General features: G+C 38.5%; 1 protein-coding gene across 2 annotated transcripts; it reads right to left on the reverse strand.

Annotated features, from left to right (window-relative positions):
- Positions 1–174: 174 nt before the first annotated feature.
- On the reverse strand, positions 175–21,561 carry tmem214 (transmembrane protein 214). Of its 2 annotated transcripts, none has more exons than XM_061987218.2 (17): positions 21,275–21,560; positions 18,247–18,452; positions 17,838–17,988; positions 14,128–14,262; positions 12,155–12,237; positions 10,271–10,376; positions 9,737–9,818; positions 8,196–8,297; positions 7,953–8,094; positions 7,791–7,882; positions 7,663–7,711; positions 7,489–7,596; positions 4,992–5,109; positions 4,815–4,911; positions 4,556–4,724; positions 2,703–2,854; positions 175–1,094 (listed from the first exon to the last, which is right to left on the reverse strand). In XM_061987218.2, exons 1-17 carry the CDS (start codon positions 21,423–21,425, stop codon positions 968–970), a joined length of 2,070 nt encoding a protein of 689 aa, XP_061843202.2. In that variant the 5' UTR covers positions 21,426–21,560; the 3' UTR covers positions 175–967. The 2 variants fall into 2 exon arrangements, with proteins under 2 accessions (XP_061843202.2, XP_061843203.2); XM_061987219.2 differs by lacking the exon at positions 175–1,094 and adding an exon at positions 2,148–2,606 and having other exon boundaries at positions 21,275–21,561.
- Between the last annotated feature and the right edge of the window lie 3,518 nt (positions 21,562–25,079).

Consider the following 25,079-nt stretch of genomic DNA (forward strand, 5'->3'; position numbering starts at 1 on the left):
TGGTCACATTTGCTGGTTGAGCCTGATGATTCATTTGAGCAGTGATGCCACCTAGCTGGGGTCTTGTGTATCGTTCAAGAACTTAAAAAAATACACCAATACTGGATACCGCAATGTGCAGGTTGTATGAATTACATCACAAAGCTGTGAAATACAGATACGTCACTGCAACAGTTTTAATTATAAATCATTTATTTAGATAAGACATGTCATCCAAACATCTGAGGAATCAGCTGGTGTGATATGTTTGATACTGTCCGGCCTTACTTTACCAACCTACTGAGACACACAGTAGAAATAATTCAACATAAATTACTGTAGTGCTGCCATTCGCTTCCTGATGGCAGTGAAGGAAGGGGGGGTGGGGGGTGGGGGGGCAGATTGAAATCTGTAAAGAGTCAGCAGGAGGATCGTCTGGATTAATGCGACAACGTTTCCCTCCAACACCGTGTTATTATCTTGGGAAGGATGTTTTAGAACTGTTAACACTACGCAGTTAACTTTACCTAATATTGATAGCTTTAAAAGTCAAGCACATTAAACACACATTGGGGTCCAACTTTCTAGAAGTCTACAACACACTTTTGGTCGTTTTCCTGCACTTTTAAGTTTTCATACATCACTTCCCGGGTACATTTAATTTAAAAAAATATATTTATAAATCATTTTTTAAAGCCTACAGACTTTTTTTTTACCCAAAAGCTGACTTTTACAGTAGAAAACTCAGAGAAAGAATAAACTTACTGTGTGAAAAAACAAATTGGTAGAAAAAAAACTTTTATAACACTCAGCTAATTAATCAAAATGTAGCCAACCTATAATACAGAAGGGTCCTCTTACAGTATGTTCATCGTTTGACCCTACAGTCCAATCAGTTTAATCAGAGGGGAGCAGATGCATTGTGAAGCAAGCTCAGACTGGATTGGTGGGATTTTTTTGACCGTGTGCAAAATGTGATTGTCGTGCATTACGCTTGTGTCAAGAGCTCCTGAGCCCACGTCTTGATGGCAGAGGTCGTATGTTGGAGCAGCTGCCACGTAGAGTTGGTGAAGGACAAAACGTGTCCTTGCAGACATGAAACAGTTATTTCCCCACTGCAAAAAAAAGACAAAAACACAATTGACTCATTAAATCGTAATAGGGTTTTATGCAGCACACTTTATTGTGGAACCTCGATTAACGAACCCCCTCTATTTGTGAACTTTTAGCCAAATATGCCTTGTGCGGAGCACGTCTCTGTGTACCAACGCTTTAGTCAGTCATTTATTTTGTGTGTCGCTTGCAGCCAAAAAGCAGGGCGCATCATTTTTGGAGAGGCGCCACCCTCCACATCACTTGCTGCGCAGGACACTGCTGGTCACTTCTCAGCGCTTCAGCGTGTGCCTTCGGTGTTTTTTCACCTTTTGTATATTTTGACAACTTGAGTCCCAAAAAGACAACCGATAAGCGTGGAAAGATGGATAGTATCGCTGTAGATAAAGACAATTTGCAAGAAGCACAATAATTGCGCTTACCGGTAGATGTATGGAAGAATTTTCAAAGCAGGCCTTGTAACTCGAGAGTTTTAATTGTGATCAGACCAGACTTTTCTTGAAAAGAATGCCAAAACACTTATTTCACAGCTAAGAGCTACTCCTTTTTCCAGGGCGCATGAACACACAACGCCGATCCCTCCCTCCTTTGTCTGTCTGCTCATTTCTTGTCAACTCCCCCTTTTGACGCTAAAGTGTATTTACATACATACATGTTTATTATTGTAGCAATATGGTTGTTAAAGTTATTGATTTGTGTGATTTCTGACCATTTGTGAGGGCACCTAAGGGACTTCTTTGCAGAGCAGCACATACAAAGACAGCAGTTTGTCTTAGTTTTGGCTGGTTAATAAAGAGAACGTTGATGTACAGTACTGCATAGCACTTTATATTGTGTCCAAAGTGTACAAACCTTCACTGAAATAAGGACTTTTGTTGAGGCTGAAACCCATTGTTCATATTCAGATTGTTTAAGGAGAAATTTGCTTTATTATACAAACTTTTTGACTTACGAACCCTGTTTAAGAACTAATCGAGTTTGTAAATAGAGGTTCAACTGTAAATGCACAGGTGGAAATTCTATATAAGAGTAAATGAAACCAATGGACTTGCTCAATTTTTTAAAAACGGATGGAATTTATTTACAACTTTGAACGTCAACAACTCTCTCTTCATACCCTCAATGTCTTTTAGGTTGTGATCTTTAAATAAATCCAGAACTTGTTTATCTACCAAGCTAGTGTTTTTATAAAATGAGGTGAAAGTTCAAGCTTATCTGTGCCATGAGAAGACTTGTGACGTCCACTGTCCTTCAGTCACATAACTATCAGCCATGATGGTTGTGTGACAAGAATTGACAAAAGTCTCAACTTGTCAGGTGCACAAAAACTGCACCGTAACACACTCCTCGCAGACTCCAAGTAACCCAAAATGGGTGAACGACTTTTCACAACATTCTACTCTGTCTTGTTGCTTCTTTAGCAGCGGCTTTCTAGCGTATCCCTGCTCTGCCTCGATGTTGAACCCTCTGACTGAGAGTCGCTAATGTCGTCGCTGCCCTCTTCTGGACAATAGCTAGAGCAGACGATAAAAGATGTACACAAGATATGTCAAAACGTGAGTGGGTTGTACTTGGTAAGCATTAGAAGATCAGAAAAAAAAGGCACTGACTCGCATGAGTCCTGAAGGTTGGTCCACGCTCGTTCAAACAGGTCAAAGAGGAACGCCAATGTGGGCGCGATGTAGTTTCGGTGGATGAAGATAAGCAGCTCCTTCAGATAAGCCAATGCCTGGAATACACTGTCAGGAGTGTGTGTCTTCACCTGGAAATAAACAATATTGTAGCGCATATAGGCACTGGCACATGCAGTTTATCAGTTTATGCAATATGGACTGTCTAATGTTCACACGTGAAGCTCTTTAGCATTAAAGCGACAGACAGACACATCATTGTGTTCCCACTAAGGCGTAATAAAATCACTTTAAGTTCAATTCAACTGTTTAACTAAATTTACAAAAGTTATGCACATTACAAAAAAAAGCACTAAAAATAATACCCAATGTTGGCTATTAGGAACACACAAATGTACCATTTGTAAAATTGCAAATAATAAAATGTGTGAATTCCATGAAATTTAACTTGAAATAATATACTCCTACAAAATATCAAAAACATGTTCAAAGATAGAGATGGAAAATATATTTTTTTGAGAGGGCAATTGAATTTAAAGCAGCCTTGTGTTAATACGACTCTTAGAAGTGTGTGGGATGAGCCAGTGGAATCAAGGTATTAAAACAGCAGTAACATAATTTAAAAAAATAAATAATGTTTTTTAAAGGCACAACAAAAACATAACATATTAAAGGTGTGATGTATTTATGCAAATTACATTTGACTAAATGAGTGGGTTTGTTACTGTGAGTACATGTGGGTGTAATTAGATATATGTATCTTGTAATAATACACTGATGAGGTGAGATATTTTGTATTGTACTGCTCAAGAATCAGATTATTATAGCTGAGGGATTGGCAGTACCTAAAAGCTTTGCTTATTCCTTCTCTTTTTGGGGCACAAATATTTTTTTGGTATTACTATGGTTTTCTATAAATGTCAATATTGTATTGAAGAAGCTATTGTTCTTCTTTAAATTGTGTGGATCAGGCGTTAACCATTTTGATCTTGGGGCCCTACTTTTCCACTACAGAGGGGTCACTGAAATATTAACACTGAATTAGTGAAACTTTAAATCATATTCAATACTTAAATCTAAACTAATTATATTTTAACACATTAAACCTTGTCAAATGATATCAAACCATGTGTCAATCACAATGATGATTATTTATTTAACACATAAACCTTAAGCTTAGGTCAGGCTGATTAAAAAAAAAAAACTGACCAAACATACTGCATAAGAATAACTGTAAAAAGTGAATGCTTAAAAAATAAATAGACAAAAGCATAAAATATACGGTAATAAAAATAATAAATCCTAAATACATTTTCAAGACAATTAAATACAGCTTCCCCAGTTAAGTCATAATTTGTGCGCTTACGTTCTCCATGACTTTAGATTCAGACTTCTTCTGTTTCAGATTATCATTACTGCCACAAGTGGTTGAAAAGTGTATTACAACTGAATACCGCTGCAGCTCATAGGGACCACAGCTGAGAAACATATTTTTGGCAGCCCTATAAAGGGGCGCTCGCTGCCCAACAATGGGTACCGGTACTATGGTTAAGAAACACTGGTGTTGATAGAGTATAGGTTTTTTTGTGTCCGATAAAAAAAATTCCAGCATCAAGGCTATAAATTTAGGGCAACACTAATTTCAAATTGTTGAGAAATAGTACAAAGGACCTTAAATATGCAATGGAATCCATCCATCCATCCATTTTCTACCTCTTATTCCCCTTTGGGGTCGCGGGGGGCGCTGGAGCCTATCTCAGCTACAATCGGGCGGAAGGCGGGGTGCAATGGAATGTGTTCTGTAATTCGAATGATTGTTGACGAGATCTCACCCATTCTATGAGCAGTGGCAAGTTTTCTTTGACCCACAGGACGCCCTGAGTAGTTCTCTCAGAGATGACGACAGCTGCAGTTTGGGTCTTCTCCAGACCTTGTTTAAACACTGGTCCCAAAACTCGTACACCCTCAGAGTAATAATAAGGAGTGTTTGTCTCCAACCAACTAAAGACAAAATAGAAACCATGTGTTAAAATTAGCTGGCTTCATTAGAATTGAAGCAGAAATCAAGTCCATAGATGGACTTCCTGGTACCTGATGCCCTGTTTAGAGTAGACTGTGACTCTACTCCAAGCCTGCTGAGACACAGACGTCACACCTGAGCTATGGAGATGTTTGGCTGTGACTGAGTCTGCAAAATATCCAAAAGGTTAAATAAAGGCCCACATGACAAGTACACTCAGCGCTTGAAGGTAAACAGAGTGAACGGACCGCTGAAGGAGCCGTGAGATCGGACGTCGTGAGCGATGAAACCGGCGACAAACACCAGCAGGACCATAAGCAGCTTGGACCAAGGGAAACCACGTCCCCGCATCTTTACTTGGATACTCTGAAAGAACATGGCAAAAGTCACGATTCCTTCCAAATACAGCACATTGAATTATGTCTAAATGAATACCTGACCTGCCAACCTTGAAGACATTGGAGTACTACGCAGCCAGGGCCGCCCGGCTTCTGGTTCCAATGTCAAAGTACCAGGCTTCAGTATATATACACATAGTCATTTCCAGGCTATAGAACACTCCTGTTTTTTAAGCTGTACCCACCAATTATAGGGCGAAATTTATTTATTTATTTTCAAAACAGGTTGTCTCTGGGCATGTGCTTTCTCCCACACGCAGCCTGTTGGTGGTGGTAGATTTTCGTTCCATGCGGTACGGTGTTATATTTGTGTCTTAATTTTGAGGTTGCAAAGGTAGATTGTGAAGAAAGAAAAATATACTTTGCAAGCACAGACATATTTTGAAAATAAATTAAACCCAAGCAAAAATATTTTATGTTTGAGCAAATATAATTGTGCACAATAAAAGTGTTTGCATGTTTGCTTTTATTTTATTAACGCTCAATAATTACTGCTGTCTGCAGTCAGACCATGGCACTCTGTCGCCCCTTCTCTTCCGCTCTCTGAACTTCACCCCTCTGCGCATTCAACTTTTTTTCTACACTCGCTCAAGTTTCTGCTGTGCGCCCGCACAGGTTGGGACACACCATACTATTTGTGTCAAAAAGGCAACCAATTAGAGAACTGGACAAATATACGCTCTGAGTGGCTGCTCGGTCTCCAATGAGATCACTCTGAAAAACTATTTTCAACATGGCGGCGCTATAAGAACCGGAAAAGTGCGACTTTAAAGTCTAAGTATAGCCTTATTTATTAATTTAAAACATCTAAAAATAGACATGTAAAGCTGGGGTGACAGTAGTGATATAAATGTGTTAAAAGTATGAGACCTCGACTATCGTTATGTCATGCTCTTTGCTCTGCTCTTTACCCAAAATAAATCCTCATAAGTCCATGTTGACGGCAAAGCGCCCAGAGCTCTTTTCAACATTTAGAAGCAAAATTCCAATATCTTTTTCTTTAAATTTGTATACCTAAATAGTTTGACTCAAGTATATTATGTCTTATTAAGGTTTGACTCTAATATTTGATGTTTTTTTAACTATTTGTACATTTTAAATCATATTAGTTGTTTGTAGATGCTATGTAAACATTTTTTTCACTGGAAAATGTTAACATTTATGTGTGTATGACTCACTGTTAATGTGATCTTGTGTTTATGTTTGCTCAAGACAATTGAGAGGGGGAACTGCACTTTCTTTTAATGTTGCATATTGTTCACAACCATTAAGACATGACAAGGTTGTTGTTGTTTTTAATGCATTTTTAAATATTAAATAAACGTTAATAAAAGTCCACTAACAGCGAAGCCAATAGGAGCTCCACTATTTCACCCATAAAAACCAATAAACAAACAACCAAAAACCGCCAACAATACACCATTTACAATTTGAGACTTAAATATTAACCAAGCATTATTGATATTGTTATTTTTAGCGCTAACGCAGACAAACTATAGCGATGCCGTGATCACTACCCTGTGTGCCGATGTTTCAAGTGGCCAGCTGCTTCCTTGCTCACTGTAAAATTATTACAAATCATAAATCATGCATCTGACCTGGACAGAAGAAGTCTGTGTAGGTATTTCAACAATTTGGTACACTTTGACAGCCATTTAAGACCCGAAAATGGCGAGAAAGACACAAAAAGACACTTGGTCCCCCCACCCCGTTTCTTTGTGAGCATGATGAGACATTCTTCATCTAAATGGGAATATATGAACATCCCTGCAGTCGGCATCCTAATGACGGCAGACAATGTACAGTAAGTGATGTTTTATTATGTTTGTTGGCTCTCATTAAGTCTGCAGTGAGTAATAATCAGTGATGGAAAAATAACAAAAAGCAAAAGTGATGTGTTTTTTTAAATCAATGCTCTGCGTATGCTTAAAATGAGCAAAATACATGAATAATAAATGTTATTATAAACGTGCCCGTTTCTACATAACATATATACTTACATCATGTATACAAAACCCTAATAGGTGTTCGGATGTTTTTTTAAAAGGGCTTTGTAGGAGGGATTACGTGGCTCCCATAAGCTCCATTGTAAACTGACTTTTGATAGCATTTATTTAACATTTGGAATGCAAAAAAATAATTAAAAAAACCTCCATCATCGTGTCTCTCATAATGATTGTGAACGATGGGAGAAAAAAAAAAGTATCTGAAGCACACACAAGCCTACATGTGTAAGTAAGGGTCAAAATGCGTGCAAAGCGCGACAAATGCCTACAATCTTGCCGATTTGCAATACTTAATGATTAACAAATAACCTACGGTAATTTTAGTTGAATGTGTGACCTACCTGACACAGGTTATTGCATTCGTGAAGGTCCTGAGATTGGTTTTTTTCTCTCATTTCATCATTGGTCACTTTGAAAGACTGAATAGTTTCTTGAAGGTTCTTCCTCAGCTGAAAAACAAAAGGATGCGTGAGCGGATAAGTTGTGTAAACATGAGCCTGACAACAGCATCATACCTTTGGTGACAGAGTCTTCCAGCAGCTCAATAAATGATTCAGCAGCAGACTGACGAGAACAAGATGTGAGTGTTAATCCCCCTTTCTCAAACAGAAAATATTGAATGTTGCACAAGTATGTAACTTACCTAGATTGGGCTAAGTGTTTTGTATAAAGCTGCCTCCATACTCCCAAACTCTGTACATCTACACACAGACACTCTGTCATACTGCCGAGCAACTGCAAGACACAAAAGAAGTGTGAGGAATGTTAATATGTGCACTGTAGCCCAGATTGAGTGACACATTACCTCTTTCTTCATGTCTTCTGGACAGTGTGGCGTGGCTCTGGACAAGAACGAAGGCAAGTACGTGTGCAAGGTGCTCTCAGGTTTGGCTCCGAACGCTAAGGCCTTTAGTCGAGGGTACAGGCGTCTCAGCTGCTCCTGTAGACTGTACACACACACAATCGAAAAAAATATATATACAAGAGAATCTAAGAGGAAGGATAGTGTAATGACTTCTGCATTTTGCATGCATTAGCTGACATTTACCTTGATGACAGGGCATTCTTGGGCATATAAGCAAAATCAAGTAAGGGAAAGAACTCTTTAGGACCCATGATGCCAAATCCCTTGGTCAAATTTGCATGTAGGCTGAGAAAAGACAGAAAGCATATATTGATAAAACACTAAATTTTCGGTTATAATCTACAAAGGGGTGTATTTTAAATCTCTAATACAAGCGCTCTGATACAAGCAGTCCTACAGCGTGTTCTGTGCAAAGCTCGACAGCCAGTTAACATCTAAATGTCCTCCCAAAACCCACAAGTGTGATATTTCCTTATAAAAAGGTAAATATGGTAGCCTATAGGTTACCAGGAGCTAGCCGCAACACAACAGCTAGACACTTAATAAATGTCCTTAATTAACTTAATTAACTGATATTGGAGTCTATAGCATGACATCTGTCAACATAAACAATTACAGTTGCATATTACCTCCAGACAGAAAGTGTCCAACGCAGGAGTTTATTAGAAAGTATCCACTTACAAAGGTGTCCTGCGTCATGAACTTAATTTAATTAATTATTGTGACCACTAGGTACCAAAACACAAATTGACATTCCACTTGAAAAGCCAAAAGCCGTCATGGGATTAGTGTTTTCATATCTACAATTGCTCTGAATAATTTTACTTGATTAAACTTTTTTGAACTTCCCACACTAGAAATAAAAAGTATGTACATCGTAGTATGATTCTCATTGATTACTTATCGGATTAATATTAGTATTGGCCAACACTCACAGCTGCAATATCGCTATTGTATCAGGGTGAAAATGCTATATAGGGAACACCTCTAAACATAACCATCATTTCATTGCATTGTCCTAGTCTAGACCACTGATTTCCAAACAGTGTGTCATTAAGGACATCAAATGTGATGCGGGATTTTCTCCAATTTCACTTACCCGGTAATTGGTCCAAAAATTATTATATAATTCAAACTAAGAATTTAAAAACATATATACAAGTTCCGACTGTGAGGCTTTATGTGTGTGCAGGTTGAGCCCTGACTAGTGCCTACATGATTACATAAGCTTGAGGAAGGCAAGTAAGCTAAGCAGTAAGCTAACAATGTTTACCGGTACATACCAAAAAAGACAAGTCACAAAATAGAGAATTTAATTCTCCATATAACAGGTAACTTTTACTTCACTGATAACAGGGCTGGCTTACCAGTATGTTTGATATTGTGTGTCGAGGAAGTAGCAAACAAAAAATTAACATTTAACAGACAGAAAACTTGGTCTATAAACTGTGATGTTTTGCAGCTCTAGACTATTTCTAACGGCTTTTTTTATGGTAAAGGTTGCCGACACCTGCAGTAAAAAGGTACATAATTTGTGTGTGACAATCGTTTGGTACTTTAACTTAATAATTACCTGTGTATCAACATTTTGTCAGTCATAAAACAGAATAAGTCACATTGTGACATTTCTGTTTGGTGGTTTGCCGTGAGAATTTTGTCACTGTAAAATATGTGCCATGGCTCAATAAAGGTTAGAAAACTCCAGGCAGTAGCCAAGCACTTACAGGAGCAGCCTCTCCAGGTAGGCAATGGCATATGAAGACAGCGACTTCACTCCCAGCACAGGAAGCATGATACCAAGCCACACTGAAACAAATAAAAGTACCCTCAGTGCAGCCTCCAGGCTGAAACAAGACTTGTAAGTGCAAGACAGAATGTGAGAGAGGAGGTACAGTACTCCCATCTCACCATGTTCTGTTCAAAAACAATCTTGTTACTATTTAAGTCAAACATTTTCTTACTGGTCATATGGGGGCCTGCTGGGGGTTTAACTAGAACAGCTGTTATATGTATCCATTTTGTACATTTGTAGCGAGTTGTCTCAGAAAATGAGAGCAATAGGCAATTGTTTTGTAACCGGCCAAGAATATTGAGCCATACAGAGCCCTAGGCTGAGTGACGGTGCACTTTTGCTTCAATAACCTGCAACCTTGTCTTATTTCAGCATATTATTGCTTAAGTGGGACACAGGGAAGTCAGACAACAGTACTGTACAACTGATAAATAAAAGTGCTTTTGCGTGTGTGAGAGTGCCTTACCTCTTAGTCCCTGACTTAAGTCATAAAATCCAGCTTGGCCCAGAGCCCACATGATGGTCAAACACTTGACAGGATGAGTCTGAACAGACCGCAGCGACTCCAAATACTAAAAAGGAAGGAGCAAACTGTTTATGAGAGCTGCAACTAACAAAAATAGTTTTTGTCAGTTTAGTTTTATTGCTCATTTTTTGGCACAAAAAAACAATACAGAACAAAAACATACAAAAAATGAGACTAGCGCTGGCATGGGAGTAGTAATTTAAAGTTAAAAAGTTAAAGTACCAATGATTGTCACACACACACTAGGTGTGGCGAAATTATTCTCTGCATTTGACCCATCACCCTTGATCACCTCCTGGGAGGTGAGGGGCGCAGTGGGCAGCAGCGCTGGCCACACCCGGGAATTATTTTTGGTAATTTATCCCCAATTCCATCCCTTGATGCTGAGTGCCAAGCAGGGAGGTAATGGGTCCCATTTTTATAGTCTTTGGTATGACTCGGCCGGGGTTTGAACTCACAACCTACCAATCTCAGGGCGGACACGCTTGCTATCTATATTAAAAAATGTGCATCAGAATTTCCTAAGAATGAATTTTCTCAGTCAGAACCCATTGGTCTTGTGTAGGCATGTCCTCCTTGCCCCCTTTTCTTGGTATTGTTTTTTTTACTTGCTGTCAGAGGTATCTTTACTCGATATTTGTTCTTCGCATCCTCATTTAAATTTCCCATGTACATGGTTGCAGGTGACAGAGAGATCTTGTGGGGTATAGCTCGGTTGGTAGAGTGGCCGTGCCAGCAACTTGAGGGTTCCAGGTTTGATCCCTGCTTCAGCCAACCTAGTCACTGCCGTTGTGTCCTTGGGCAAGACACTTTACTCACCTGCTCCCAGTGCCACCCACACTGGTTTGAAAATGTAACTTAGATATTGGGTTTCACAATGTAAAGTGCTTTGAGTCACTAGAGAAAAGCGCTATATACACCGTATTTTTCGGACTATAAGTCGCTCCAGGGTATAAGTCGCACCGGCCGAAAATGCATAATAAAGAGGGAAAAACACATTTAAGTCGCACTGGAGTATAAGTCGCATTTTTTGGGGAAATTTATTTGATAAAACCCAACACCAAGAATAGACATTTGAAAGGCAATTTAAAATAAATAAAGAATAGTAAACAACAGGCTGAATAAGTGTACGTTATATGAGGCATAAATAACCAACTGAGAACGTGCCTGGTATGTTAACGTAACATATTATGGTAAGAGTCATTCAAATAACTATAACATATAGAACATGCTACACGTTTACCAAACAATCTGTCACTCCTAATCGCTAAATCCCATGAAATCTTATACGTCTAGTCTCTTACGTGAATGAGCTAAATAATATTATTTGATATTTTACGGTAATGTGTTAATAATTTCACACATAAGTCCCTCCTGAGTATAAGTCGCACTCCCGGCCAAACTATGAAAAAAACTGCGACTTATAGTCCGAAAAATACGGTGAATATAATTCACTACACATCTTATATCCAATAATTGTTGACAAAGCATTGTGTCATGTTTTTGTTGTAATTCCATAATTTTATTACATACCCAAAGATTCCACACTTTACATATTTTCACCTGTGATGTTGATGGACTAACCGCGCTGACTCGAGTCCCTCCGGAAAAAAAACGAGTGATTTTGTCACGACTATTGTCAACTCGTTGCACCCGAAAAACTTTTTAGTGCTTAAATCCATTATCATGTTGACCTGAATAGAAGATTACCTCTCTTAATCAATACATGCTACACCAGACAGTTGTTTGGTGCTTCAGTGATCCCCATTATCTTAAAAGGAGCCCCGTTTCAGTGACAATCAGGACAAGATTGATTTGACTCACCTCAGGCAAGTTCTGGGTTGCCAATTTGGGTTTGTCTTGCAGGACCGCTTGGATGCAAACCCTGTATCCGTGTAGGGGCTCCCCTGGAAATACATTGAAACAGCGGTTTATTGTGGCGATTAGACAGTAATGTCACTTGAGCCCAGATCAGTAGATATTCAAGGCTGTATGACAAAAGTTAGTCTCAGATCCAGATGATAGAGAATTTACTGGACCTTTTCTATGTGTAGTGTCCAATTTTTTGTACCTCTATATGAGTCAGTGTTTTAGCATAATTACATTTTTCTTTAATGACGCTAAGTAAACTGACCAAGTCGTAAATAGGGATGCAATAATATAAAAATAAAATATCCCCGTTATTGTGACCAGTTATTATTGTCACAATATTGTTGAAGGTGCTGAAAAAGTACTTATACACACACTGAAGTACTTTAACCAAGTTTCACTCAAAAATAAATACATTTAAAGACAAACTATATTTTTTTGGCACAAGAAACATTAAATATGGTTCTTAAGAGCCCTATTATGTTTTATTTGAGTGTTAAATGTTTATCCTTGGTTTTAATTTGCCCAGGTTAAGATTTTTGTTTTTAATGATAAAGGGAAAAGGAGTGTTGCACATCCAGATTGTGTGACGTTACGCTGGTTCACATTCTCTTGTAGACACTTCTGTGTAAGTCTTCAGAGTATGGATCTATCACTCTGCTAAGAGCACAGTCTGTAAGTTCAATGTACACAACTAAATAACTTATACAAGTTTAGATTGGAGGATGTTAAATGTAATGGGTAATGAAGTCATTGTCTCTTGTACTCATGTTAGCATTTAAGCTAGCTCGCCATCCGTTAGCGTGATAGCTTGCTTGCTTGCCCAGGAAATGAACAGCATCACTGGTCTGTAAGTTTAAGTGCAATTATTAATCATAGATTTGCAATTAATTTTAATTAAAAAACAGTAATACTAACTGTCAGGAGTTTTACCATAGTTTATAATTAATCCTGTTTATACTTCCCTAGTTGTAATATTGCATACGATACTATTTGTATGTATGTAAATACAGTATATATAAACTATTTTTTGACTTAGGAACCACAGACCGGATAAACAAATGCTTTGGTGTACGAAAATGGTCTCTGCGTACAAACGTTTAATCCACTCATGTTTGCAGCACAGCAATTGTGGGTTGGCTCTGATTGCTCTCTGGTGCTCACTGCTCATTCAGTCAGCACAGTGTTGCTGTTAGCTACTGTGCTACTTTATGTGCCTTTTAAGTGTGTTTAGCCTTTTTACAACATTATTCAAGTTTTGCTAGCTCAATATGAATCCAGAGAAAGCGTTTGACAAGCAATGTGTAGCTTTGAAACCTTCACAGTAGTCAACACTTTCTCATCCCCTCTACCTCTTGATTAAAGGACAAGGTAAATATTTGCATTATTAATTCCTAATCATTATAGCGAGCTGGCTGTCCAAGTTAAGGAGTTTTGTGATTTCAAACTAAGTTATTGAAAGTATGTATGCAAGTCGGCAGAGCAACTTCAAATGAGGACAGTTCAGTTAGTTGTTTTGATGTTGTTAATAAATAGAAAATTGATACAATACACCCTTTGTCATGTTTGCTTAATATATAGTATTGTATAGCGCTTAACATTGTGTTCGAAGTGTACAAACATACTAAAATATGAACTTTTGTCGAGGCTGCAATCCATTATTCATATTGTTTTTTTAAGAAATTTGCTGAAAAAAAAAACAACTTCTATTCATAAACTCTGTTCAAGAACCAATTAAGTCCGTAAATCAGCGTCCCACTGTATACATTACCTCACAATAAGCCCCTTACATTTCAGCAACCATTTTATTAGCTCTTTTTAAGGGATGAATTGAATTACATTTGGATATACTTTAAAAAAAAGTCAGTGTACAGCTTGGAAACCAGTATAGATTTACTGTCCACATGGCCATTATACCCATTGCCTACCTGACTGCCTGTCCAGCTCGCGAAGCATGGTGTAAACACAGTGGTCAAAGAAATCTGGCAGGATGTCGCTGCAACGCCCAATGAGGCCTTTGATCACAGTCTTGAGCTCCTTTCCAGAAAGACAGTAAGGGTAGTCTGGACAAAAACAAGAATACTGATGGTAAGTCTGACAGAAACTGATCAGCAAATCCCCATGTGCAACGTATACTGTATACTATACTTATGGAGGTTATTGTAGTTTGTTAGCAGGGTTGCAGAGGAGAAAAAAACTTTATAGTTGAATCAAGGTGATACTGGATGTTTTACTGTAGTAAAACAGGCATGCATATCTGAAAAATGTTAAAAAAAATGATGCATGTGGTGGTTATTAACAGGTGGTCTGATCCTGCACCTCATAGTCACTTATTGACAAGGATATTGCACAACACAGCCACAGAATCACTGTTGCAATAGCGGTCATGAGCAAAAGCTCAGTCAGCAATATTAGCAATGGTTAGTTCATTGTGAACTACAGTACAGCAAATATGACAAGTTTTACACCAACAGCAGAGTTGCACAAACATTTTAAAGTGTAAGCAGACGTAGATAAAGCTGCTGACTACTCATATTTCAAATCATCTGGAGTTATTAAAAACTACATTGAGAGGTTGTCTACATCCACAGCTCTTAACGGCAAAGTTTTTTGGCAGTGTTAGAGATGCAGGCAGTTATTTGACTTTGTAGACCACGCAGACGGCGACTGTAGGATATGTGGTGGTGGTTAACTGAATAAAGGCGTATTGGTTCATTCAATATGGGGGGGAATCATCACAATATTTTTTTCCCCATATCAGTCGATAACGATATGTATCACAATATATATATAAAATCACTATTTTTATCATTTTTACCACTGTGTTGCATGGGCTTTCCTTTTAACAACACCAAGTAAACGTTTGGGAACTGAGGAGACCTTTCCCATTCTTGCTTGATGTACAGCTTAAGTTGTTAAACAGTCCGGGGTCTCGTCATATTTTACGCTTCATAATGTGCCACACATTTTCAATGGGAGACAGGTCTGGACTACAGACAGGCCAGTCTAGTACCCGCACTCTTTCACTACGATGTGGCTTGGCATTGTCTTGCTGAAATAAGCAGGGGCGTCCATGAAAGAAAAAGACATTGCTTGGATGGCAACATGTTGCTCCAAAACCTGTATGTACCTTTCAGCATTAATGGTGCCTTCACAGATGTGTAAGTTACCCATGCCTTGGGCTAGGGCTGGGCGATATATCGAATATACTCGATATATCGGGGGTTTGTCTCTGTGCAATATAGAAAATGACTATATTGTGATATTTGAGTACCGTATTTTTCGGACTATAAGTCGCAGTTTTTTTCATAGTTTGGCCGGGCTCCAGTGCGACTTATATATGTTTTTTTCCTTCTTTACTATGCATTTTCAGCAGGTGCGACTTATACTCCGGTACGACTTATACTCCGAAAAATACGGTATACGTTCTCACGCAGTTGCTTTTAGCTGCAGGCATTACACTTCAGGTGTTTCTCACGCTTTCTTGTCTCTGCTTCTCAGAGACATAAAACAAGTGCACCTTCTTACATACATGATACTGTCACACGTGCAACGTCATACGCTCTTGCCGAGCAGAGAGGTAGAGACATGGTAACGTTAGCTGTGATGCTAGCGGAGAGGTGATAGTGGTATACGAGAAAAAAGGTGCAAATCTGGTAACAAATGAAGGAAGAATTAATTCCCAAGAAAAACAGCACGGGGTCCATCGTCTTCCGGTAGTTTGGCTTCACGCGGAAAGATGTTGAACAGACAACCGTAATATGTCAAGTATGCGGCAAAAGCGTTGCTACAAAAAGCAGCAGCACTGCTAACGTGTAGCATCATTTGAAAAGTCACCCGCGAGGGAATGAAGAGTGCTTGAAACTCCGCATGTCAACATCTCCGTTCGGTGCCACACCCACAAAATGCCCAAGCATCCATTTCCACATCTACACCGTATGAAAATAGTCAACAGAAGGAGATAACGTCCGCAGTAACTACCACATAGCGAAGGACATACACTATTTGATTTCATATTATGCAGCTGATTTTTATTCGACAGTTATTGAAATATGGTGTGATTATATGCATCAAGTGTTAATTCAAGGCTAAGGCAAAATATCGAGATAAATATCGTGTACCGTGACATGGCCTAAAAATATAGAGATATTAATAAAGGGCCATATCGCCCAGCCCTACCTTGGGCACTACTACACCCCCATACCATCACAGATGCTGGCTTTTGAACTTTGCACCTATAACAGTCCTTAGGACACGACGTCCACAGTTCCCAAAAACAGTTTGAAATGTGGACTCGTCAGACCACAGAACACTTTTCCACTTTGCATCAGTCCATCTTAGATGAGCTCAGGCCCAGCGAAGCCGGCGGCGTTTCTGGGTGTTGATAAATGGCTTTGCCTTTGTATAGTAGAGTTTTAACTTGCACTTATAAGTTAAATGATGTAGATGTAGCGACGAACTATAGTTACTGACAGTGGTTTTCTGAAGTGTTCCTGAGCCCATGTGGTGATATCCCTTATACACTGATGTCGGTTTTTGATGCAGTACCGCCTCGCCTGAGGGATCGAAGTTCACAAGCATTCAATGTAGGGTATCTGCCTTGCCGGGACTTCTCCAGATTCTCTGAACCTTTTGATGATATTACTGTAGATGGTGAAATCCCTAAATTCCTTGCAATAGCTCGTTGAGAAATGTTGTTCTTAAACTGTTCGACAATTTGCTCACGCATTTGTTCGCAAAGTAGTGACCCACGCGCCATCCTTGTTTGTGAATGACTGAGCATTTCATGGAAGCTGCTTTTACTCTACTCAGTGGCCTAGTGGTTAGAGTGTCCGCCCTGAGATCGGTAGGTTGTGGGTTCAAACCCCGGCCGAGTCATACCAAAGACTATAAAAATGGGACCCATTACCTCCCTGCTTGGCACTCAGTATCAAGGGTTGGAATTGGGGGTTAAATCACCAAAAATGATTCCCGGGCGCGGCCACCGCTGCTGCCCACTGCTCCCCTCACCTCCCAGGGGGTGATCAAGGGTGATGGGTCAAATGCACAGAATAATTTCGCCACACCTAGTGTGTGTGTGACAATCATTGGTACTTTAACTTTAACTTTTTTAACTTTATACTAATCATGGCACCCACCTGTTCTCAATTAGCCTGTTCACGTGTGGGATGCTCCAAATAAGTGTTTGATGAGCATTCCTCAACTTTCTCAGTCTTTTTTGCCACTTGTGCCAGCTTTTTTTAAACATGTTGCAGGCATCAAATTCCAAATGAGGTAATATTTGCAAAAAATAAAGTTTTCCAGTTTGAACGTTAAGTATCTTGTCTTTGCAGTGTATTCCATTGAATATAGGTTGAAAAGGATTTGCAAATCATTGTATTCTGTTTTTATTTACCATTTACACAACGTGCCAACTTCACTGGTTTTGAGTTTTGTAATTACAAAACAATGTGTATTTTTATTTAATTTTTTTTACTTACAATTTTTTTCCATTTCGCCTTATGACACATTGGCAATTAAAACAACATTCTCCTCCATGTTAAGTGTGCTCTGATTTTAAATATGATATGCACATCATTGTACATGTAATATTTGACTATATTGATGCACAAGGACACATCTAACAGTGTGAACCCACCATGAGCATAGCTGCTGAGGGTCGGCTCCGTCTCAGGAGCAGTCAATTTGAGATTGAGGTACCCGGCTAGGTCCTTCAACCACACCGACGGATTTTTGGGGAACAGGGTCTGACTGTTGGCCAACTGCTGCTTCAGGTCGCTGATATCTAACTGGTGATGGGAGCAGAACAGTGGCAAACATCAAGACCACACTTCCAACAAAGAGCCTTTATGCAAAATATGGAATGGGGATGCAGCATGTGATTTTTTGCCTCCAAGCAGCTTGTTCTCTAGTTTATTAGATTAAAATGTTAAAAATGTTAATGACTTGGCCTTTATATTCATCATCGTAACAAAAATTATCCAAGCAATTACTTTTTTTGTACCTTCAAACATCAACTTTTAAGAAAAAACAAAAATGGTACTCACAGCTTTAAAGGCATCCTCTAATGTTTTGTGAGTTGCCTTTGTGGCTGGACTGCTGCTGCTGCTGCTGGGTGACTTCTTGGCTGGTTTACTCAATGAAAAGGACTTCTTGTTAGGAGGTTCACCTGGTGGTGGTACCTGCTCTTTGTTCTGTTTCTTTCCGATCTTCTCCAGGGATTCAAACAACGTCTCCGACATCCTCACGGGCACTGAGGGACACAAGGCGAGGCTGTGATTGGACTTCTACAGACACAGCCGCCAATGCGTTGTCGATTTCAAACTTGTAGATCCAACTGTTGTATTTTCTCCACAATCCTCCCATTTATGGGATGAACATATTGTATTCACCCAACCCCCCCTCCCTCCTCTCACAGTGCTGTTCTTATCCTTCAAGGCTACAAATCCTTGTGTAATGAATTGGCATCATAAGAGGCATAATTCATGCAAGACCAATTACACACCCACACAAGTTGGAAAGATCAGTTAGCCAACTAAAAGTGACAAGTTTTAACTTGCAATTAAATAGTGTGATGGTTAGAAATCAACTGAGGTATTTGATGTATTTTTTTAAGAGGCGTGTTCAGCATTTCTTTATTCTTGGTATTATAATATGATCAATATGCCATAACTGCATCCTGATCGTCTATTTGTGGAGAGCGGGGATGACATCATCTATATTAGGTGTATGAGTGGAAAAAATGCAACTTTGGCAAGACATGCACACTTACTATGATTTTTTCTGACAAATACACCACATGGTGGCACTTTTATCAAACCCCAAATTCTGACAAGAGTTGTAAAATTTGAGCAAGATTGGGGGCACAGGTTGGACAACTAATTGTTCAAAAGTGATTGGCCATTTGTCTAATGATTATAAAAAATATAAAATACATGTATTCAACATTTTCATTTGTTGTAAATCTAGCCATATTCACCTTTAACATTGTTTCTTGTAAATCATTCACCATCTTGCTATTGTGTTCCTCTAAGCTATAACTTTAGTAAACATCTATTTAAATGAGAACATGTGTGTCAAAGTAAGGCTTCATCTTTTATTTTGTTATTCATTCTTGTCGTATGAGTACCGACATGTGTCCTGAACTGAACAAAATCATTGATTGAAAGATAAAGTGATAACGAATCCACGGATCAATTCAAGGCATGTTTACTATTTCTGCATGACAAGTAACTGCTTGCTACGCTAGTTTTTTAATACTCTATCGATATATTTTCTGATAAGATATACTGGATAACAGAAGAACAATTGTGTGGGTGTGTAAACTCTATATGTTCGTAGCTATACTCGGGTGTGCGCCTATTGGATTTTAGTTTTTTATGACTATTTTTAGTGGAAAGTGCTTTGTTTTGGAATTTCCAATAATAAACACTAGAATAGCAGTAAATTGATCAGAATCATCGGCAAAAGGATTGGGACTCAGTCACTTTGGCCATCAACATAAAATAGACCCCACCATTGTGTTATTGCTAGAAATACAAAAACACAAGACAAAAAGATTAACAAGAAAAGGTAAAAGGTTTTCCCATATATATATATATATATATATATATATATATATATATATATATATATATATATGTGTGTGTGTGTGTGTGTGTGTGTGTGTGTGTGTGTGTGTGTGTCTCCAGTCTTATAAATCGGTACAACTTCTGCTATTTTAATTTTGTTTGAGAGTTTGCCTGTTTAAAATGATAGGTTGCTGATATTCTGAAATATCCTTAAACATTTAATCCTTTCCATATCAATTATATTACATTCAGTCGAGGGTCTTGAATACTCAAGTATTCACAATTTTGATTATTCCTTATTCTGTCAAATCCGTGAGGAACATGGAGTTAGAATTTTTGGTCAATGGTGTCATTGATTGGCAACACTAAATGGGCCCTAGTGTGTGAATGTGAGTGTGGATGTTGTCTGTCTATCTGTGTTGGCCCTGCGATGAGGTGGCGACTTGTCCAGGGTGTACCCCGCCTTCCGCCCGTATGCAGCTGAGATAGGCTCCAGCACCCCCCGCGACCCCAAAAGGGACAATCGGTAGAAAATGGATGGATGGATGGATGGTGTCATTTAAATCCTTAACTGACCTGGCATGTGGAATATATTCCTCCAGAATTGGTCCAATATTTACAAAGTAGTTTAAACTACTTTGTTCATATTGTCGTTTTTTTACGTAACCGTCTGAGAAGTCCTTCTTAGTACCGTTGTTAATGATGCCCCATGCTGCTCTCATGTTATTTTTGTTCCTGTCTACTGAATGACTATAATATTATTTCCTACAGGTTCATAGTATGCTAGTTAGCTTGTTCTTATATATTTGTTTACTTATGTTCTGCCTCTGAAGATCTTTGTTAATAGCATTTTTCAATCCCGTTGTCATCCGTGGTTGATTGTTCTTATTTTGTTTCTCATTGAGTTGTTTCCATGGGCATTGTTTGTTATAAAGCATCATGAAAAAATTTTTTTTTTTTAAATGTCATGTTTAATCTTCTTCATGTTCACTGTACATATTGTCGCAATGTTGTTCAACCAGAACATTCTTAAAATACATATGTGCTGAATTAAGTTGCATTATATTACTTAAATAAGTTTTTTGACCTAACATGCAGTATTTTAGTGTCCACTCCATGGGAGCTAGCATGCTTTACAATGATGACGTTGCCTCTGTTGACACCTCGGCTAAACGACCGGACAATGAAGAAACACCGCATAGGGAGTTAGTAATATTATGATACGCTTAGTGGGCTAATATTAAGAATGTAAGAATGTTAGGTTGAGCAGTTCACTTTCAAACATGCTAGGAAGTGTCGCAAGATGCTATGCTAGCTAGCTAGCTTGTCAAACGACTGATAAGCACTCGCAAACTTCTGTAACAGCTGGCTACTTATATTGTCAAATGTATTTGAGGCTGTTTTAAGAGGAAGGCATAGCAATAAATACATGATTAAAAGCTCGGTTTTATTATTAAAAGTGTAAGGAACCAAGGCAGGGCTGTCGAGGGCCGTGTTCACTTACGTCTGGATGGGTAGTTTGACTCCCCGAGAGCTTTTCTGTTCCCGGAGTTGATTTTTTTCACGGTTGTGTTTTTAGCAGCAACTGAGCTGCTGTTTTTCTTGCCCTTCTTCACCACCTCCCATTTGCCACCGGAACTATTACTCGACGCCATGTCTCCTGTCAAAAGACAAGTATTATCAGCAGGTAGTCCTCCTGGCTCCCTCCTGAATGAGAGGCGTTAATGGCATAGAGGAGGAAGGCTCATCATCTTTACGTGAACGTGCCACGTCTCGTTGCGCTGGCGACGTCATCACGTCGCCGTCAGGCCTCTTATGACGTCGACTTTCAGTGTATTAGTACACGTGTGACTTGTAGATATGAGTCACTTACCCTTTTACAACATTTATCACTTTCAAGAAACTTAAATGCAGTACACATACAAAACCCAATATTATTTCACTTGAATATATGCCGATATTTTTTTTTCTTCCCAAAATTTATTTTCTATATATACATACAGGTATTTTACATGTACAATTTTAGATCATATATCGTTTTAAATAAACTTCACATTTTGATTTATTTGTGGTTGTCAAATGTGATTTGTTTATCTTATTTTATAACGTCTGTATTATTGAAATCATATTTAGAGTTAATGAAAATTGATTAAAAACAAATAAGTATGATGCAAAAAGATTTATATTCATTAGGGATGTCCGATAATGGCTTTTTGCCAATATCCGATATTCCGATATTGTCCAACTCTTTAATTACCAATACCGATATCAACCGATATATACAGTCGTGGAATTAACACATTATTATTATTATGCCTAATTTGGACAACCAAGTATGGTGAAGATTAGGTCCTTTTTTTTTTTAAATTACTAAAATAAAATAAGATAAATAAATTAAAAACATTTTCTTGAATAAAAAAGAAAGTAAAACAATATAAAAACAGTTACATAGAAACTAGTAATTAATGAAAATTAGTAAAATTAACTGTTAAAGGTTAGTACTATTAGTGGACCAGCAGCACGCACAATCATAAAAACTGTGCTTACGGACTGTATTGATATATATTGATATATAATGTAGGGACCAAAATATTAATAACAGAAAGAAACAACCCTTTTGTGTGAATGAGTGTAAATGGGGGGGGGGGGGGGGGGGGTTGGGTTGGTGTACTAATTGTAAGTGTATCTTGTGTTTTTTATGTTGATTTAATTAAAAAAAAAACAAAAAAAAACGATACCGATATTTTCTGATATTACATTTTAAAGCATTTATCGGCCGATAATATTGGCAGGCCGATATTATCGGACATCTCTAATATTCATACAAATAATGTTTACACTGTATGTATATTGTTTGATTAAAAATCTAATAAAAAAAATGGCATATTCCAACTTTTGGCATATTTCTATTTTTGTATAATTATTTTCATTACTAGAATAAATTAATTCAAGATTTTGTTGTCTGTTATATCATGTTTCATTATTTCTATATTGTCAATCTAGATTATATACAACATACATTTATAGTCACACAAATATTGTTACACTGTATATTTATAGTTAAATTAAAAAAACTAAACTTTGCAATAACAAAATGTCATATTCAAATGTTTGGGATTTTTGTATTTTTTACATTACTTTTACATTTTCATTCTAGATTGTGTGTTGTATTTTTTATCAATCAATCAATCAATCAAAGTTTACTTATATAGCCCTTAATCACGGATGTCTCAAAGGGCTGCACAAGCCACAACGACATCTTCAGCTCAGATACCACATCAGGGCAAGAAAAAACTCAACGAGAAACCTTGGAAGGGACCGCAGATGCGGGGATCCCCCTGGGTGACCGGTGCAATGGATGCCAAGTGGATACGGTTAATAATGTGAGAGTCCAGTCCATAGCGGGGCCAGGAGGGGATCCTCTTGCATGTAGACATGTCGGGGCGCAGAGATGTCACCGACTGATACATAAAGAGTGGTCCACCCCAGGTCCCGTCTTCAGGTGAAAGTCCAGTCCATTGGGAGGCCAGCAGGGGATCATCTTGAATGGAGACAAGTCAGCAGTGCAGAGACTGGTGCAAAGAGGAGTGGTCCATCCTGGGTCCCGACTTTGAACACCTGACAAAGTCTCCATGCAGGTGAGGGGGGAGGAGCACAAAATAGAGACAGCAGATCAACTGGTCTAAAAAGCGGTCTATTTAAAGGCTAGAGTATACACATGAGTTTTAAGATGGAACTTAAATGCTTCTACTGAGGTAGCATCTCTTACTGTTACCAGTAGGGCAGATTACTGGAACCTGAATAGAAAGCGCTCTAAAGCCCGCAGACTTTTTTTGGGCTCTGAGAATCACTAATAAGCCGGAGTTCTTTGAACGCAGATTTCTGGACGGGACATATGGTACAATACAATCAGCAAAATATGATATAGCTAGACCGTTCAGTATTTTATACGCAAGTAGTAAAACCTTGAAGTCTCATCTTAAGTGCACAGGAAGCCAGTGCAGGTGAGCCAGTATAGGCGTAATATGATCAAACTTTCTTGTTCTTGTCAAAAGTCTAGCAGACGCATTTTGTACCAACTGTAATATTCTAACGCTAGACGTAGGGAGACCTGAAAATAATATGTTACAGTAATCGAAACGGGACGTAACGAAGGCATGAATAATGATCTCAGCGTTGGTGGTGGACAAAATGGGACACATTTTAGCGATATCACAGAGATGAAAGAAGGTTGTTTAAGTAACACTTTTAATGTTAGAGAGAGTTGGGTCGAAGATAATACCAAGATTCTTTACCGAGTCGCTTTGTGTAATTGTTTTCTTGTCAAATGTTAAGGTGGTATTATTAACCAGGTGCCTGTATCTAGCATGACCGTTTTCTTAGCGTTAAAATGCAAAAAGTTGCTGGACATCCATTGTTTAATTTCATTTACACACGCCTCCAGGTGACTACAAGCTGGCGTGTTGGTCAGCTTTAGGGCCATGGGTGTCATCAGCATAATAGTGAAAGCTAACACCGTATTTGCGTGCAGGGCTAAGAACCGAACCCTGTGGAACTTCGCTACCTTAACATACATTGTTAACGGAGACTCACTGTATCCTGTGAGTAAGATAGAAGTTAAACCAAGAAAAGACTAAGTCTGACATACCAATATGTGTTTTTGATACGTTCTAAGAGAATGATATGATCGACGGTATCGAAAGCAGCGCTAAGATCCAGTTGCAGCAACATGGATGACGCATCAGCATCCATAGTTAAATCATTACCCGGTAATCATTTTTGAGAGGGCTGTCTCCGTAAGAGTGATTTGCCCGGAAAGCGGACTGAATTTGGAATGAAGTTCATTAAGCTGCTGTGCATCAATTTTTCCCTTGTTAGGTTAGCGATGCTACTGTACTGAACAAATATTTAGGATCGTTTTTATTGAGGCTTGTTAATAATCAAATGTAAACAATCAAATGTAGATACTTTTCTTATGCCTTCTGATCTCTCTCTCTCTCTCTACATATCCTACCAAGTCAGACCTACACTGTTTCAATATCCATTTCTCTGTTCTCAATTGTTGATGACTGATGATAACAACCAAACCTAACCCCCCCACCCCCCTCCACACCCCGAATTGTAAATAATGTAAATAATTCAATGTATACACCCTGATGATTATCTTGTGTGATGACTGTATTATGATGATAGTATATATCTGTATCATGAATCAATTTAAGTGGACCCCGACTTAAACAAGTTGAAAAATGTATTCGGGTGTTACCATTTAGTGGTCAATTGTACGGAATATGTACTTCACTGTGCAT

This window comes from Nerophis lumbriciformis, linkage group LG26 (genome assembly GCF_033978685.3).
Source record: "Nerophis lumbriciformis linkage group LG26, RoL_Nlum_v2.1, whole genome shotgun sequence".
Classification (NCBI taxonomy): Eukaryota; Metazoa; Chordata; class Actinopteri; order Syngnathiformes; family Syngnathidae; genus Nerophis; species Nerophis lumbriciformis.

Excerpts from the sequence above, each read along its gene's own strand:
- tmem214 (XM_061987218.2), bottom strand. The coding sequence starts at position 21,425 with ATGGCGTCGAGTAATAGTTCCGGTGGCAAATGGGAGGTGGTGAAGAAG. Across the intron at positions 18,453-21,274 it reads GTCAAACTACCCATCCAGAC|TGCCCGTGAGGATGTCGGAG; the intron begins GTAAGTGAACAC and ends TGTGTCCCTCAG. Across the intron at positions 8,095-8,195 it reads AAGAATGCCCTGTCATCAAG|TCTACAGGAGCAGCTGAGAC; the intron begins GTAAATGTCAGC and ends GTGTGTGTACAG.